The 13,999-nt window shown below is 50.5% G+C and overlaps 1 protein-coding gene across 1 annotated transcript; it reads right to left on the bottom strand.

Annotated features, from left to right (window-relative positions):
- Positions 1 to 616: 616 nt before the first annotated feature.
- Positions 617 to 11,266, bottom strand: LOC144723635 (zinc finger and BTB domain-containing protein 18-like). Its single transcript, XM_078602518.1, has one exon. It carries the CDS (start codon positions 11,193 to 11,195, stop codon positions 9,417 to 9,419), a length of 1,779 nt encoding a protein of 592 aa, XP_078458644.1. The 5' UTR covers positions 11,196 to 11,266; the 3' UTR covers positions 617 to 9,416.
- Between the last annotated feature and the right edge of the window lie 2,733 nt (positions 11,267 to 13,999).

Here is a 13,999-nt window from a genome sequence, read left to right as displayed (position 1 = left end):
GGAAAAAGAGGAGCACGAATGCAGATCCCATCACGCGAGTGGGGATCATTCCATGTGGAGGAGGCGTACAGCTGTTATAGCCACACCAGTCAGTGCAGGGGGAACGCTGGCGCATTCAGCCAGATCAGTCGCAACCAGCGGTGGTGGAGGGAACAAGTGGAACTTGCCGGATAGGCCATCCCCTTTAATTTCATCGACTGCGCTCTGCAAATTACAGAAGCCCCCACCACCCCCCAAGTCTCGTCTCGAGAGTTGCACTGATGGCATCACAGCCGCGCGAGACGACGTCACACGCTGACACGGCGCGATTGCTCCTCGGTCCTGGCTGCAAGGTCCTCTATCGAAAAAAGTTAGGTGTTATATTTCGATTTAAAGCTTTCGTGACTGCAGGGATTCATCTTCTTGGTTCTTTCGGTAAAGTGACTTTACCGAAAGAACCAAGAAGATGAGTTAGGTGTTTCTAAGTGACGAGTAAATCTCAGCTTACAAAAAGAAACAGCCCGACGCTTCCGCGTGTGTGTGTTTTTGAAGTAAATTCATATTCTTAACTTTTGCTCGAGACAGGTGACTGTACACACAAATAACGCGTTAATCTAAACGCAAATGAAATGAACACTTTTGACATGTTCCTTTTTTTAATACAAATTCTTATTACTTTTTTTTCATTACAGTTTTATCAACTTTCCTTTGTACAAAATGTTTCTTTACATATTATTTGAAAAAAAAAAACATTCTCAATTTTTAAACAGTTTTAATACAGGAATCATAAAGGATACTTCGACACATCCACCAGTGCTCGAGAGTACAGTACAGTGCTGTGTTCTCATCGCCCGCCACTCCTTCTCAACCCGGCACATCAGCGCCACCCTCGCTCACATTCCTCCAGGAACAAACCGACCAATTGATGATTTATTCTTAACATATATTTTTTCTAACGCGGTTGGGCCACGTAAATTGAGCATTGGCCGGCTGATTCCCCGAAGGTGGTGGGGGGGGAGCTGATTAAAATCAAGTCTCTGAGCGATTCTGAAGCGACGCAAAACAACGTTCGGATTTGATCTTTGCGATCCGTCGGAATAACGTTTGCATTTCAAATTGTCAACCCCTCCACCTGCAGTCATCGGGCGTGACGAGATGAAGTGAATTAAAAGCGTTTGCCTTGTTTTGCTTGTTTGTCGGCTACGCTACGAAGCAGCATTGCCTCTGCTAGGAGGTCCACCTACGTGGTGTCCAGTGTACCGCTCTTACTGCGAGGGAACGCCTCCATTCAGGCGTTTGCGATCGTCGTGCCAATGCTTCGACAGAAAGTTTCTTGAACCGGCTCACCGCGGCGTGTGAGGGTCATGATGGCAACTCGATTCTCGGGACGACAGCAAAGGCTTTACGTGGGTAGCAAGCCACGGTTTCTTGTACACGTCGGTTTGTTATGTTTTTAACGTCACCGTGGTGACTAAAAAAAAAATCGAGCTTAATGCACACTTCAAAGTAACTATTTTGATACCATTGGAACCTCATTTGCCAGTAGCAAAATATGATAATTGTTTTTTTTGCCCTTTTATCTGGCAACAAAACTGACACATTTTTTTTACAAGGAGTCTTGTTTGCATTGACTACAATACCTGCGGTCGGAATGCAAACAAAAAACATAACTCTGATAATGTATGTTGTGCGCCTTTTGGCGTCATCTGGTCCAACACCAGGGTGAGACTAGGCTCTAAAGAAAGCTGTCTCGGGTGTGGACAAATTAATTTCAAGGACAGTGCATACATTATCAGAGTTGTGTTTTTTGTTTGCATTCCGACCGCAGGTATTGTGGTCAATGCAAACATGACTCCTTGTAAAAAAGGTGTCAGTTTTGTTGCCAGATAAAAGGGTAAAAAAACAATGATCAACTATTTTGATGCTCGTTTCACTGGCAGGTCTTTAAGGTTATGGTGTGTTGTTTAAAGTTAATTTCACAGCCAGCCGCTGCGTAAGTTAGCCTTTCCTGGAAAATCCTTCTTGTAAAGTTACGTGCTCGGTGACTGCACGCATTCACAATTAGTCCGCATTTATGCGACCTGACCCTATACAACCAACCGATTTGCACGACGTTCATCATCGACAATTTGAAAATAAACACGCAATTTTAGATTGCCAAGTGGCCCTGCGAATCGAGTCGAGACGTTTAACACGAAGTAGGCCTTCGCGACCGGTGTTCTCCATAATAGAGGGTTTTCTTTGGGTGAGATCGCATACATCATGTATGTTGAATAACTGTGAATAACCCAACCCATTAATAGATATCTATTGTAATTTACGTGACTACATTAACCCCCACCCCCACTCGGGTCTTCGCACCTGATTGGCTCACGAGTGGTGACGTCACATTTAGCCCCTCCTCGATTTAAGGCCGAAACAGGAGGGAGGATTTCTCCACAACTCTCTGGCAGTCTTCTTGGTTTTTTCGGTAAAGTCACGTAGAAGGGAAATAATAAAATAATAAAAATAAAACATAATAAATGTTATAAAATAATGTTTTTATTATTATTTTATTATTTCCCTTCTACGTGACTTTACCGAAAGAACCAAGAATATGAATCCCTGCAGTCACGAAAGCTTTAAATCGAAATCTCTGGCAGTCACCTGATGAGGCTGGCTGCTGCTGCTGCTGTTGTTGTTGTAATTGCCGGTGCAACGTCACGGTACTCGAACGGTAAATGTCGTGGTGGGTTTAACTCCACCACACACAACCGGCGTGTTAAACTCGCAACCAATTGGCACGTTTCGTTTACGTGACAAAGCTCACCGATTTTGGCTGCGTCGGGTGGTGGCGGGTTTAACGACACAGTTATATTTAACGCGATCTAACCCAACCCCCTCCTCCCACCCTCAAAAAGCATCTTTTATGGATATCCCATTTCGATTTAAAGCTTTCGTGACTGCAGGGATTCATCTTCTTGGTTCTTTCGGTAAAGTCACGTAGAATGGAAATAATAAAATAATAAAAATAAAACATAATAAAATAATTCTCACGACGTTTCGGCCACAGGTCTGTCTTCTCGACAGACCTGTTCTCCACCTGAGGACGGCTGCTCGCGTTGTGGCCGAAACGTCGTGAGAATTATTTTATTATGTTTTATTTTTATTATTTTATTATTTCCATTCTAATTGACTTTACCGAAAGAACCAAGAAGAGGATATCCCATTGTTCATTCTTTTTTTTTCTCACAAGCAGCGGAGTCTCGATTAGAGACGCCCCACAGAGTCCAGTGTTAACGCTTTACGTTCGGTGCGCGTCGTGGCGTTCCCGCGTCCAGTCGGGCAACGCAAAGGGAGTGAGTTGGGGAACCTCTCGAGAGTTAAATAACAAAACACTGGACGCGTCTTTGCGAGTCGTTGTTGGGGTTTGAGGCTGGTGGTGGTAGTGGGAAGGACGAGCAGGCTGCTTCACGTTAACATCATTGTCCATAATAAAGGTTTATTTTGGGGGGTAAGATCGTGTAAATATACATGTCTCGTTAAACCCGCCACAGCCAACTTGTAAGGTTTGTCACGTAAACAGAACGTGGCCAATTCGTTACTAGTACAGCACACCGGTGTGTTGAAGAGCAAATCCACAACATTTACAATGTTTACACAACATTTACATCGACAATGTTACAGATTTGCTCTCCAACACACCGGTGTACTGTACGTGTAACGAATCGGCACGTTCTGTTTACGTGACAAACCTTCCTAATTGGCCGTGTTGGGTGGTGGCGGGTTTTGGCGACACATTTTTACGCGATCTCACCAAAAAAAGCTGTATCATGGACGATATTGTTCGCGAAAGCCTCCTGCGTCTTGTGCACATCATTGCCTCGCTCTGTCTCTCTCTCTCTCCGCGAGCAGCTTTGGCGAAGCAACGCAAGCCCCCCCCCCCCCCGAGTGGTTTTGTCCCAAAAAGTAAAACGCTTTTTTTTATATATAAGCTGACCAGCAACGACAATAATAATAATGATGATGCTGATGATGATGACCACACAAACAACAACAACAACAGCTTGGCACTCGCGTAAGCACTCTGTATTACCAATCCACTTTGAGGGGCGGGGGGGGGAGGTTAAGAAGCCATCTGTGTGCCACTAGATGGCATGCGAGGATAGCGGGTTTCAACAACGTGGACAAACGATTCGACGTCGATAACATTGCAACATCATCGGTACACGGACCCCAAGGCCAACCACCCGATAGTTTTATTTTGTGTTCTTTTTCTTCTTGAAACATTTCTTGTAACGTTTCAACAGGCACAAGGGTTTAAGCCTACCCCTCCCCTCCCCCCAAGATCGATACAAAAACAACAAAATACCAGAAAATGAATACAGTAGGAGGGTAATCGAATGGGAGCAAGTAAAAAAAAAGATGCTGCGGGCAATGATTGAAAACTTTCAGGATCGCGCGGTAATTTCTTTTGCAGCTGCAGAGGTCGGCGGGGAGGGGGGGGTCCATCGTTGGAAACGAAATTTGTTTACTCACTTCCCTCCTCCTCCTCCCCCCACTGCCACATCGGTTACAAACGACGAGCGAAGGACAAGTTTCACGCAAAGAAGCCACCCCCAGCCCAGCCGTGGCTTTAGCACAATCCGTGCTAAAGCACGCCCGGTCGCTGAGCCATTGTGCAAGTTTCTCAACACCTATATTCACCCCCCCCCCGACGTCCCCAACTAATCCCGTCGATTATTTCTAGCGAACGACGACGGGTCAGTTCAAGGCCTGCGGAGATGTGCCATGATGTAGGAGGAGGGGGGAAGGTGGTGTGTGCGTGTGGGTGGGGGGGAAGAGGATGTGCAGAGTGAGAGAACGGTCACTCTCTCGTGCGTGTGGCGGTGGCTCCAGGTTGTGGGAGAGGGGGCTACAAAGTCCAGCTCTCGGGTTTTCCCATCTCAGGTGGGCGACCACCACGCCGGTGGCTTCATTGACAATGCAAGTGGCTTCGTCACCACCGCTTTCGCCCAGCGCTGGTTGCAAATCGCCACCGCACATCGACTTCTTACACAGAGGAGCCAGGCAGAGACTGCTCCGGTGGGAGAAGCCCAGCAATGGCTCGCCATCGTTTGAATCAGGGCCATGCATTTGCCACTGCGTTTCAATCGCCGGTTGGCCCATCACCTGAGGCTGGACAAAACAAAAAACAGAGGTGGACCACGCCGATCTCCGCAGTCTGCAGAAACAACAACCGCCTAGTGGTCATTTTGGGTGCCTTGATTCCGAGGTGGATGCGAGATAAGAGTCTCACTGGCGTGACGTTGGACATCGCCGTGACGCAGTCGATCGCTCCCGTGAGGCCAGCGTTGACACGAGCGCCTCGTCGACATTCAAGTGCGGCGTAGGTGCAGCAGTTTGGAATGTACCAATCGGTAAAAAGGTAGCGTTTTGTTTCTTCTTCTTAAATTCATTAGGCGTGTAACAGTGCATCGATTTATTATTCTCAGCCGGACTCTACCATTCTTAAACCACCACCCCTCTCCCCTGCTCACGTAATATTACCCCTTATTTTAGTTGTTGGTTGTTAGGCTGCTGCTATGCACAGTGTAACTTTCTGGGTTCGTTATTTACTCGTTGGCCCATGTTCAACCCCTTTGCAAAAAAAAATAGATGTGTAGTTACCGTGGGTTCTCAGCCGGTAAAGTCAAGGCAAACTGACTGAAATCTCGCGCTCACCACCGCAAGCGCTGAGCCGCGAGAAAATAACCGAGTCGCGCGGCTAAGAATGTAATGACCGTATCCCCGGGCAATGCCTCACTGAGGTCTCAATATTATCTTCCAGGAGGGTGCCAGCCAAATGGTCACATTAGGGGCGACAGTGCACAATCCCAAATCGAGTAATTTGCAGGAGCTGTGGTTGTTTTTGTTTGTCAGCATGTGGGGGATGTTTGTCCAAGACCAAGTTACATCGTGTTTTTTTTTTGTAGCCATTGCAGGAAACTGCAGAACCCCGGAGAGGGAACCGCATGCAGAACACGGGGAGAACATACTAACTCCACGCAAGTAGGGTCCGTCTTGCTGTGGGGCACGAGTGTTAGCGTTGGACCACCCTTATAGATTTCCTTTGATCATGTGTACCGTGTGTGTGTGTTGTGTGACGGGTTCACGTGATCCCTGCAGCCAGTAGACATTCCGTACGATCCACAATGGCAAGAAAACAATCCTCTTGGTTCTTGATTTCAAGGTGGGAATCACGAATCTGAGTCAAGCCAATTCACGAGTCATCGGGGAGTGAATGTTCGTCACGCCTAAATTATTCACCCGGGTTGTGGGCAACGTTGATCATTGCTCGTAACTTGGAACAGAAGAACAATGTGTAATGGTAGGTTTTTACCCTTTTAACTGGTACAAAACTGACACCTTTATTCAAGGCATCATGTTTGCAATGACCACAACACAAGTAGTCAATAAAGCAAACAAAAATAAGCAACTCTGATAAGGATAATAATATGCACTGTCCTTGAAGTTGATTGGCCCACACCCGAGACGGCTTTCTTGACACCAGAAGGCGTACGCCTTCTGGTGTCATCTGGCCCTACACCAATGGGGACTAGGCTCTAAAGAAAGCCGTCTCGGGTGTGGGCCAATCAACTTCAAGGACAGTGCATATTATTATCCTTATCAGAGTTGCTTATTTTTGTTTGCTTTATTGACTACTTGTGTTGTGGTCATTGCAAACATGATGCCTTGAATAAAGGTGTCAGTTTTGTACCAGTTAAAAGGGTAAAAACCTACCATTATATTTTGCCACTGGTAAAAGAGATCTCATAGTGTAAAAGAACAATGTGGTTGTACAGAGTGCATGTCGTTAGACACAAGCCGTATGTTTACATGAGTGTGAGTTTCTCTGCTGAGGTCAACCCAACGCCATTTAGTAACGATGGGGAAAATGAGGTAGGGACAGAAACAGATAAAGTATTATTCAAAAGGGCCTAAAACCAATGACGACGGTTCAAGAAAAGCATGCGAAGCTTTATCGTGGGGGGTGGATTGCTCACAAAAAATAACATCAAAATAACATTGCATTGTGTAAATGAAAAAAAAGGTGCAAGATCATTTCCACGAAAATTTGTTCAAAGGCGATAGCGGTCACCCGAGGATATGTATGCTTCATCTGCAACGACCACGATTGCTTCGTGTCCTCGAGCTAAAGAGACCGTTACATGTACGCCACGTGCACAGTGACAGGGTAGTGACGTCACTATCCTGCGTGACAGCGTTGCTACGTCACTACGTACTGGTAGACATTGACTCCCACGGCCCAGTGTTCATTGCTCTATACCTTTTCTTTTCTTAGCAAATACACTGTTTTGCTTAATTATTTTCGGGCTTTTTTCACTTTTGTGAGATAAATATGTTCACTGACAGTGTCCAAAGATCGTTCTGTGCCTCCGTCTCGTGTCATTTAGATTCGTAGGCTCAGAAACGTCGAGATTATTTTGTTACAGTATTTTTTGCCGAAAATAAATACATGTACAGGTGCCTTTTTTCGATCCACTGCTGGATGAAGGCGGCCTCCCTCACCAAAGAGTGTGTTGGAGAAAGCGGCCAGTTCAGATATTGCTCACCAATCGATGTTGGCCATGGCTCGGAAATTTAACTCAGGTTAACGGTTTAAAGCACAGTGCACCGACCAATGCATTTCCACTTCCACCTCCCCTGCCGTCCTTTTATTACCGATTGCCTTATTTAAAATAAAAAACTTAATTATCATCCTTTTAATATCTTAAATAAAATAGAGAAAAGTAAGTGGAGTCCACTTAGGCCTTGGACCGTAGGCCCGAAGGAAACGCCACCATAGCATTCGTGAAGCTGCCACATTTCACATTGAACCTTTACAGGAAAAAACTCTTACAAACGACGTGCAGGAGGCATCATTAAATGTGCTTCAGGGAGATGCCGCAACATATAAAACTAGAGGATCAAACATATACAGATCAACAAAATAAAGCCTCAATACTTATTATATCCGGCTATCTTACAAACACAGTGCTCTAATTTTTTTTTATATATATAAACTATTGCCAGTTTAATCGGCTACATTGAGTGCGTGAAAACTGTCACAAAGTGTGTGGGGGGGGGGGGGGATTTTGTTCCCTCATCTGAACAAAGTCATCGTGACACTTTATTTAACGTGTGGTGTTTATATTCTCCCTTTAATGCGTGTGTTTAAGTGTTTTTAAATAGCGAAGTGGTTCCTTGCATCGAACTACGAAACCCGGCGACCGAAGATACCTGAACCAGGTCCTGGGCCTCCCCTTGGTCGACTCAGCCTCAAATAAGTAGCTTGTGAAGTATGAGTATTGGAGAGACAAAGGCGGCTGGGAGTGATGCCAGCCACAGAACTCCCTCGTGCGCCTTACCGGACTTAATAGGTGTTCTCTAGCAGTGCTCGCTTCAACAATATATAAGGCTACGTGGGGGGAGGGGGCTGTCTTTGTTGTTTTGTTTCCCATTGGAAGGTTCCGATTTGGAAATGAATTGTACAGAAAAATGTTAATACAAATATGAAAAAAAATTGTTTACTTTTCATGTTTGGGTTTAAGTTGTTTAATAGTTGGAAAATAATTTGTGGAAGTTGCGTGATATCTTAGTGAATCCTTAAGTTTTTTGTTCAAAGTCGACAATCGAGCCATATGCATTGGACAGCGTTCTACAAAGACGCAGCCCTGTAGCCTTTAGTCTCGCTAAAAAGATTTGACACATTCGGCAAATGAGCCATTTGAGGGTGGGAGGAAAAAAACGTAGCGCTCGGAGAATGCGAGGAGGGATAATGGAAATCCATACAGATAGTTCAGGGAACCTACTTGCTGTACCATTTAACTGGTCAACGGTGGTTTGTAACACGTACAGACGAACCAAAGTGCTCGATTCACAGGCGTACGCCACCACACTCACACACACAAAGACAAAGATCCCCCGTGTAGCCTTAACAGACGGTAGGAGCAAGCGCTGTTAGCGAGCAGCACCTGTGAAGGCCGTCACGGCACACAAGGGGGTGGGTTGCCAGCACCAAGCCTGGCCACCTTTGTCTCCCTGGCGGTGATGTTTACACATCGCACCAGGTACTCATTTGAGGCTGAGTCAACCTAGGGGAGGCCCAGGACCGGTTCAGATAATCGTCACTGGGTGTTGACCGTGAGCGGGAATCAAACACACACACACGCACGCACGCATGCGTTTTGTTCTCAAGATAAACGCGTCACAATAAACCGGTAAATGCGAGGGCGTGGACTTGACCGGCCGTGCGCGCGTGCGCACTGCCTTTCGAACTTTGTGAAAGAAACAACAACATAAATACGATGACGGCGACCGCACTACCGGCGTGCTCGCCGCTTGCATACGCACACCACACCACACCAGCACGCGCGCGCGCACACGCGTACGTGGCGCACGACACTCGATCGCTCTCACTGCGCCGCCGCGACGCTCGACAGCAGGTTGCAGTGGAACTTGCGGATGTGGCGGTAGAGATCGCCCGACTGCGTGAAGCGCCGCTCGCACCACTTGCAGGCGTGCGGCTTCTCGCGCGTGTGCACCACGGCGTGCCGGCTCAGGTTGTGCGAGTACTGGAAGCTCTTGCCGCACGTGGCGCACGTGTACGGCTTCTCGCCCGAGTGCGTGCGCTCGTGCCGCCGCAGCGTGTACGCGCACGAGAACGTCTTGCCGCACTGCGAGCACGTGGGTGTCCCCACGCCGGATCCGGATGCGCCGACGCCACTCGCCCCGTTCCCCGACGCTCCTCCTCCTCCGCCGCCGCCGAAGCCGAACTGGCCGCCGCCGCGTGGCAGCGGCGCCGCCTTCCCGCAGCGCCGGGCGTCCGTGTCGCAGAAGTGGGCGCTCAGGTGCATCTGCAGCAGCTGCGGCGCCGGGAAGATGCAGCTGCAAAGGGGGCAGGCGAACACGCCGGCCGCGGCGGCCGCGGCCGCAGCCGCGGCGGATACGAACGGCAGGGCGTAGGCAAACGCCTCCGCGGGCGCCCCTCCCGCTGCCACCAGTTCGTGGCTCTGCCTGCCGATCCCCGCCGCGCAGGGCCCGCCGCCGCCGCCGCCGACGCTGCTGGCGTCGGAGCGAGGGCTGCCGTCCGTCTCCGTCGGCGAGGAGCCACGCTCGTCACCGCTGCCGCCACCGTCGCCGCCAATGCTGCCTGCGAGTGGCGCGGCGGGTCCGGCCTTCCTCACCACGCTCTCGTACCGCGGCGGATGCGGATGCAGCTCTCCCAGCAGCCCCTCCTCATCCTCCTCGGGCTCGACGGCCTCCCGGTCCGGTTTGACGGCGCACGGCAGCGGCTTGCGGCGCCGCTCGGCCTCCACGTGCCACGTGGGGGAGGGGAAGCGAGTGGGCAGCACCGGCCTGAAGGACAAGTCCAGCGCGCGGTCGCTCTCCACGTCGCTGCCGTTGCTCGTCGCTGGAGAAGCCTTGGGCCAGCGCTCCACTTCGTTCCGGCTTCCCCCAGGAAACTTCCCGTTGAAGACCTTGTCCGGCTCCTCCATCCTCCTGGATGGCGGAGCCTCTGCCTTGATGTCCACGCCCTTGCGTAGCAGGTGGAGATGGTGGCGATGGTGGAGGTGGTGATAGGACCCGCTCTCCGCTTCCCCCTTGAAGACGTCCTCCTCAAAGCCCCGGCCATTTCTGCTCGACCAGCGGGTACCGCCTCCACCCCCGCCGTTGTCGTCTTCACGGCAGGTGCCGTCTGGCCCGGAGAAGTGACTCCCACCCGCCGGCCGGCCCACGTGCTGGTACGCCAGCTGCTGGCTGCACGCCTTCACCACGTCGTACATGTGCAGGTAGCTGGCGGCCGCCAGCAGGTCCTCGGGTGGCAGGGCATCCACCCTGAGGCTGCCCTGGTACATGAAGTCGAGGAGGATCGCGAACGCCGAGGGCGTCACCATTTCCGGGTTGAGGTCGATGACGCAGGCGTGGTCCGGGTCGCCCTCCGAGCCGGAGACGGGCCGGCGCTCCCCCGTCGCGCCGTCGCCGTGCTCCGATTCCCGTGGCGTCCCGCCACCCCCGATGGCGGGCCGTGTCTCGCTTCCCGGCCCTCTCCCTTGACAGCCGATCTGTCGGCCCGCAACCGTTGACGAGGCGGGCCTCGTCGGGAACGACGCCGCTCGGCGAGTCTCCGTCGCCGCCTCGGAGGCACGGGGACCTTTCGTCCATGCCGCCCCCGTCCCCGTGGCCGGTGCCATCTTCCTCCTCGCGGCGCCTCTCGCCGCCGTTCTGCCGCTCGCGTCTCGCCACCGCACCACCGCCCGGTAGGCGCTCCTCTCTGAAGCGCCCGTGCCTCGGCCCGCGCTCCGCCTCGTCTCGCCCGCGGCAGCTTTCGGCGCTCTCCGCGTCGCCGAGACGCTCTTCCTCGAGGCGCGCTCGAAACGCCGCCGCCGTGTCGTCGATAATGGCGTGCGGCCGGTGGTTCCCTCCGCCGGCCCCGTGCAGGAGAAAGCCGTCACTCCGTCGGGGCCACGCGCCTTGACAGCCGTAGCCTTCGTTAACGTGGGGGCGGCGGCAGCGACTTTGGACGTCGTGGTCCGGCTCGGCCCTCTCCCATTTCACTCTGCGACTCTCGCCGGTTGCCACCCCCTTCTCGTCAACCTCCGCGCCGAGTCCGCCGCCACCCTCACTGTCCCCGTCGAAGCGCTCGCGTTTGGCAGGACGGTCGGTGGGCCTGGGGCCGGGCACCGCACGGTGTCCGGCGCGGCACGACAGCTGGAAGTGGAGGCTGCAGGCGGCGAGGACGGCTCGATGGGCGCGGAAGTGTGCGGGCCCCACGCGCACCGTCACGTCGCACAGGAAGCCGCGAAGCAGCTGTTGCCTCAGGCCCCGCAGCAGCCGCTCGCCGTGGCCCGGGAACTCCATCCTCCACTGCTCATAGCCTGCGGCAAGAGGGCAGGAGGAGGGCAGAGGTCGGCACGGGGCGAGCGGGTTGGGGGTGTTGGGGGTTATTCGAGACGACGGTCACTTCAGACAATGTCTGGCTGTCTGTCTGTCCGGACCGCGGGCTGCGAGGGGTGAAGTTTCTGCCGATGACTCAAACCCCGGAGCATGGTCTTGTCCACGCAAACGCCGTTAAGTACGCATGACCACGCAAACCTCGCCCGCTCCGTGGTTTACAATTTGGTGCTTTTGCTCAAATCAGTGATGGTTTGCGTAAGTAAAAATAGTTGAGAAAGTGATGGAAAAAAAACGTAAACATTTCCTCGTTTGGAAACGCATATAGCAGTTTAGACCAGGATGTGTATTAAAAAAAGAAAGGTGTATGGGGGAAAAAGTTAAAGAGAATTGCTGTTCTTGTTTGAACAAACATTGGCACATGGCAGTGCCTACTTCACAAACCCACGCTGACCAGTGTGATGTGAAATCAGATTTCTAAACACACCCACACAAGTGACAGTGGCAACGGGGACGAGGCCTTCATCCAGCAGTGGATTGACAACGGCTATAAAATACCTGCAATGATTGCGGTAAGGGAAGTAAGCCTGAATTGTTCGTACTTCTAATCGGCAACCAACGTCATTTTATGGTAAAAAATTCCAAGCAGGGCCCTCTTGAAACCAGGCCTGAGGCTCAGTGAGGCTCTCGTGGATTATTGAATCAACATTATTTGGATTTTCTTGGGAGATATATTTTTCTTGTTTGTACAAATTCTTGTCCCTGTATCCCTGTGCCTCTTGTCTCTCCCCCCCCCCCCCCGCATATGATCAGATTGTCCTTTGAATAAAACAAAACGACGTGAGAATTTCAGCTAGACATCAAGCCATCGAGCTCCTGCACATGGCCTGACTTAACTGCTCCATCCAGTGAGCGTGCTACGGCGGGGTCTTTTCCTTCCATGATAGAGGATTTGGGTTAGGGGCCGTCCATAAACGACGTCACGCGATTTTGGACGATTTTTGACCCCTCCCCCCCCCCCCTTGTCACACGGCGTCACATAAAGTCAGACCCCCCCTCAAATATGACGTCACAAAGCTCTGCCCCCCCACAAATAATTAAACATGCTTCAAATCGCTTTAAACTATTGTCATTGTAGGGCGTATTTAATGTGGCGCTGCACTCTGATGTTGTAGGAGAAAACATTTATTAAAACGTCTATTTAATTAAGTAGAAAGTGTTGTCTATATTTATTTAAAAGTTGCGCATTTTGATGTGACGTCACATTTCTCACCCCCCCCCCCTCGTCACACATCGTCACAAATGTCTAACCCCCCCCCCCCAGGTGCGTGACGTCATTTATGGACGGTCCCTTAGAGTGCTGTAAATATATAAATGGGTCGTAACCCTCCACCACCCCACACAGCCACTAAGGTTTGTCACATAAACAAAGCGCACCAATTAGTTCCAACTTAAATCCACATTTAGAATTTGAGTTCGACGTTTCGCTGGTAATTACATCCATGTCGGCTGGTGGAGGGTTGCGACACGTATTTATTTACGCGATCGAACCCAAAAACCTTAATTATGAATAATATTGGTCGCAAAAGCCTACGTGTTAAACTGACATGAATAAAGCTGCGACGTCGAAAGGAAAAATGTGTAACGGCGACGTTTCAGGCAATGTCCTTCTGCATTGTGTGCTTGTCGTCGCTACAAAAGCAAAGAATATCATAAAACACTTTTAACAGTCAGGACTCGAGTAGAGTTGCTTATGTGAAGTTACCAATAGTTTGGCGATGCCACATTGGCAGCGGTACACAAGCACAAATTTTACGAGCCTCGAAGAAGGCACATTGCCCGAAACGTCGGCCGTTATATATTTTTTCATTTTAATGCCACGGTTTTATCGACGGGTTTGCTGAGTGGTTTTTTTTGGTGAAAAAATCCAATCTCAGGCGTCGTTTGACGCCATTTTTGTGTGTGTGCGCGTTCTCAAGGTTACTTCCAAGAATTATTGCCATCTCGCAGACTATTTGCGATAAGCAGCTTGGAACACAATACCATTAAGCTCGAAACTAAATGCCATTTTAGTTTAACATGCTGTAAATCCATTGAGTGAAAA

The sequence above is a fragment of the Lampetra planeri genome, chromosome 18 (assembly GCF_965212315.1).
Source record: "Lampetra planeri chromosome 18, kcLamPlan1.2.h2, whole genome shotgun sequence".
Lineage (NCBI taxonomy): Eukaryota > Metazoa > Chordata > Hyperoartia > Petromyzontiformes > Petromyzontidae > Lampetra > Lampetra planeri.
The sequence above is the reverse complement of the archived record's forward strand: the minus strand, read 5'-3'. Positions and strand labels throughout refer to the sequence as shown.

Bases quoted from the DNA above. Each gene is read 5' to 3' on its own strand.
- LOC144723635 (XM_078602518.1), bottom strand. From the start codon at position 11,195: ATGGCACCGGCCACGGGGACGGGGGCGGCATGGACGAAAGGTCCCCGT.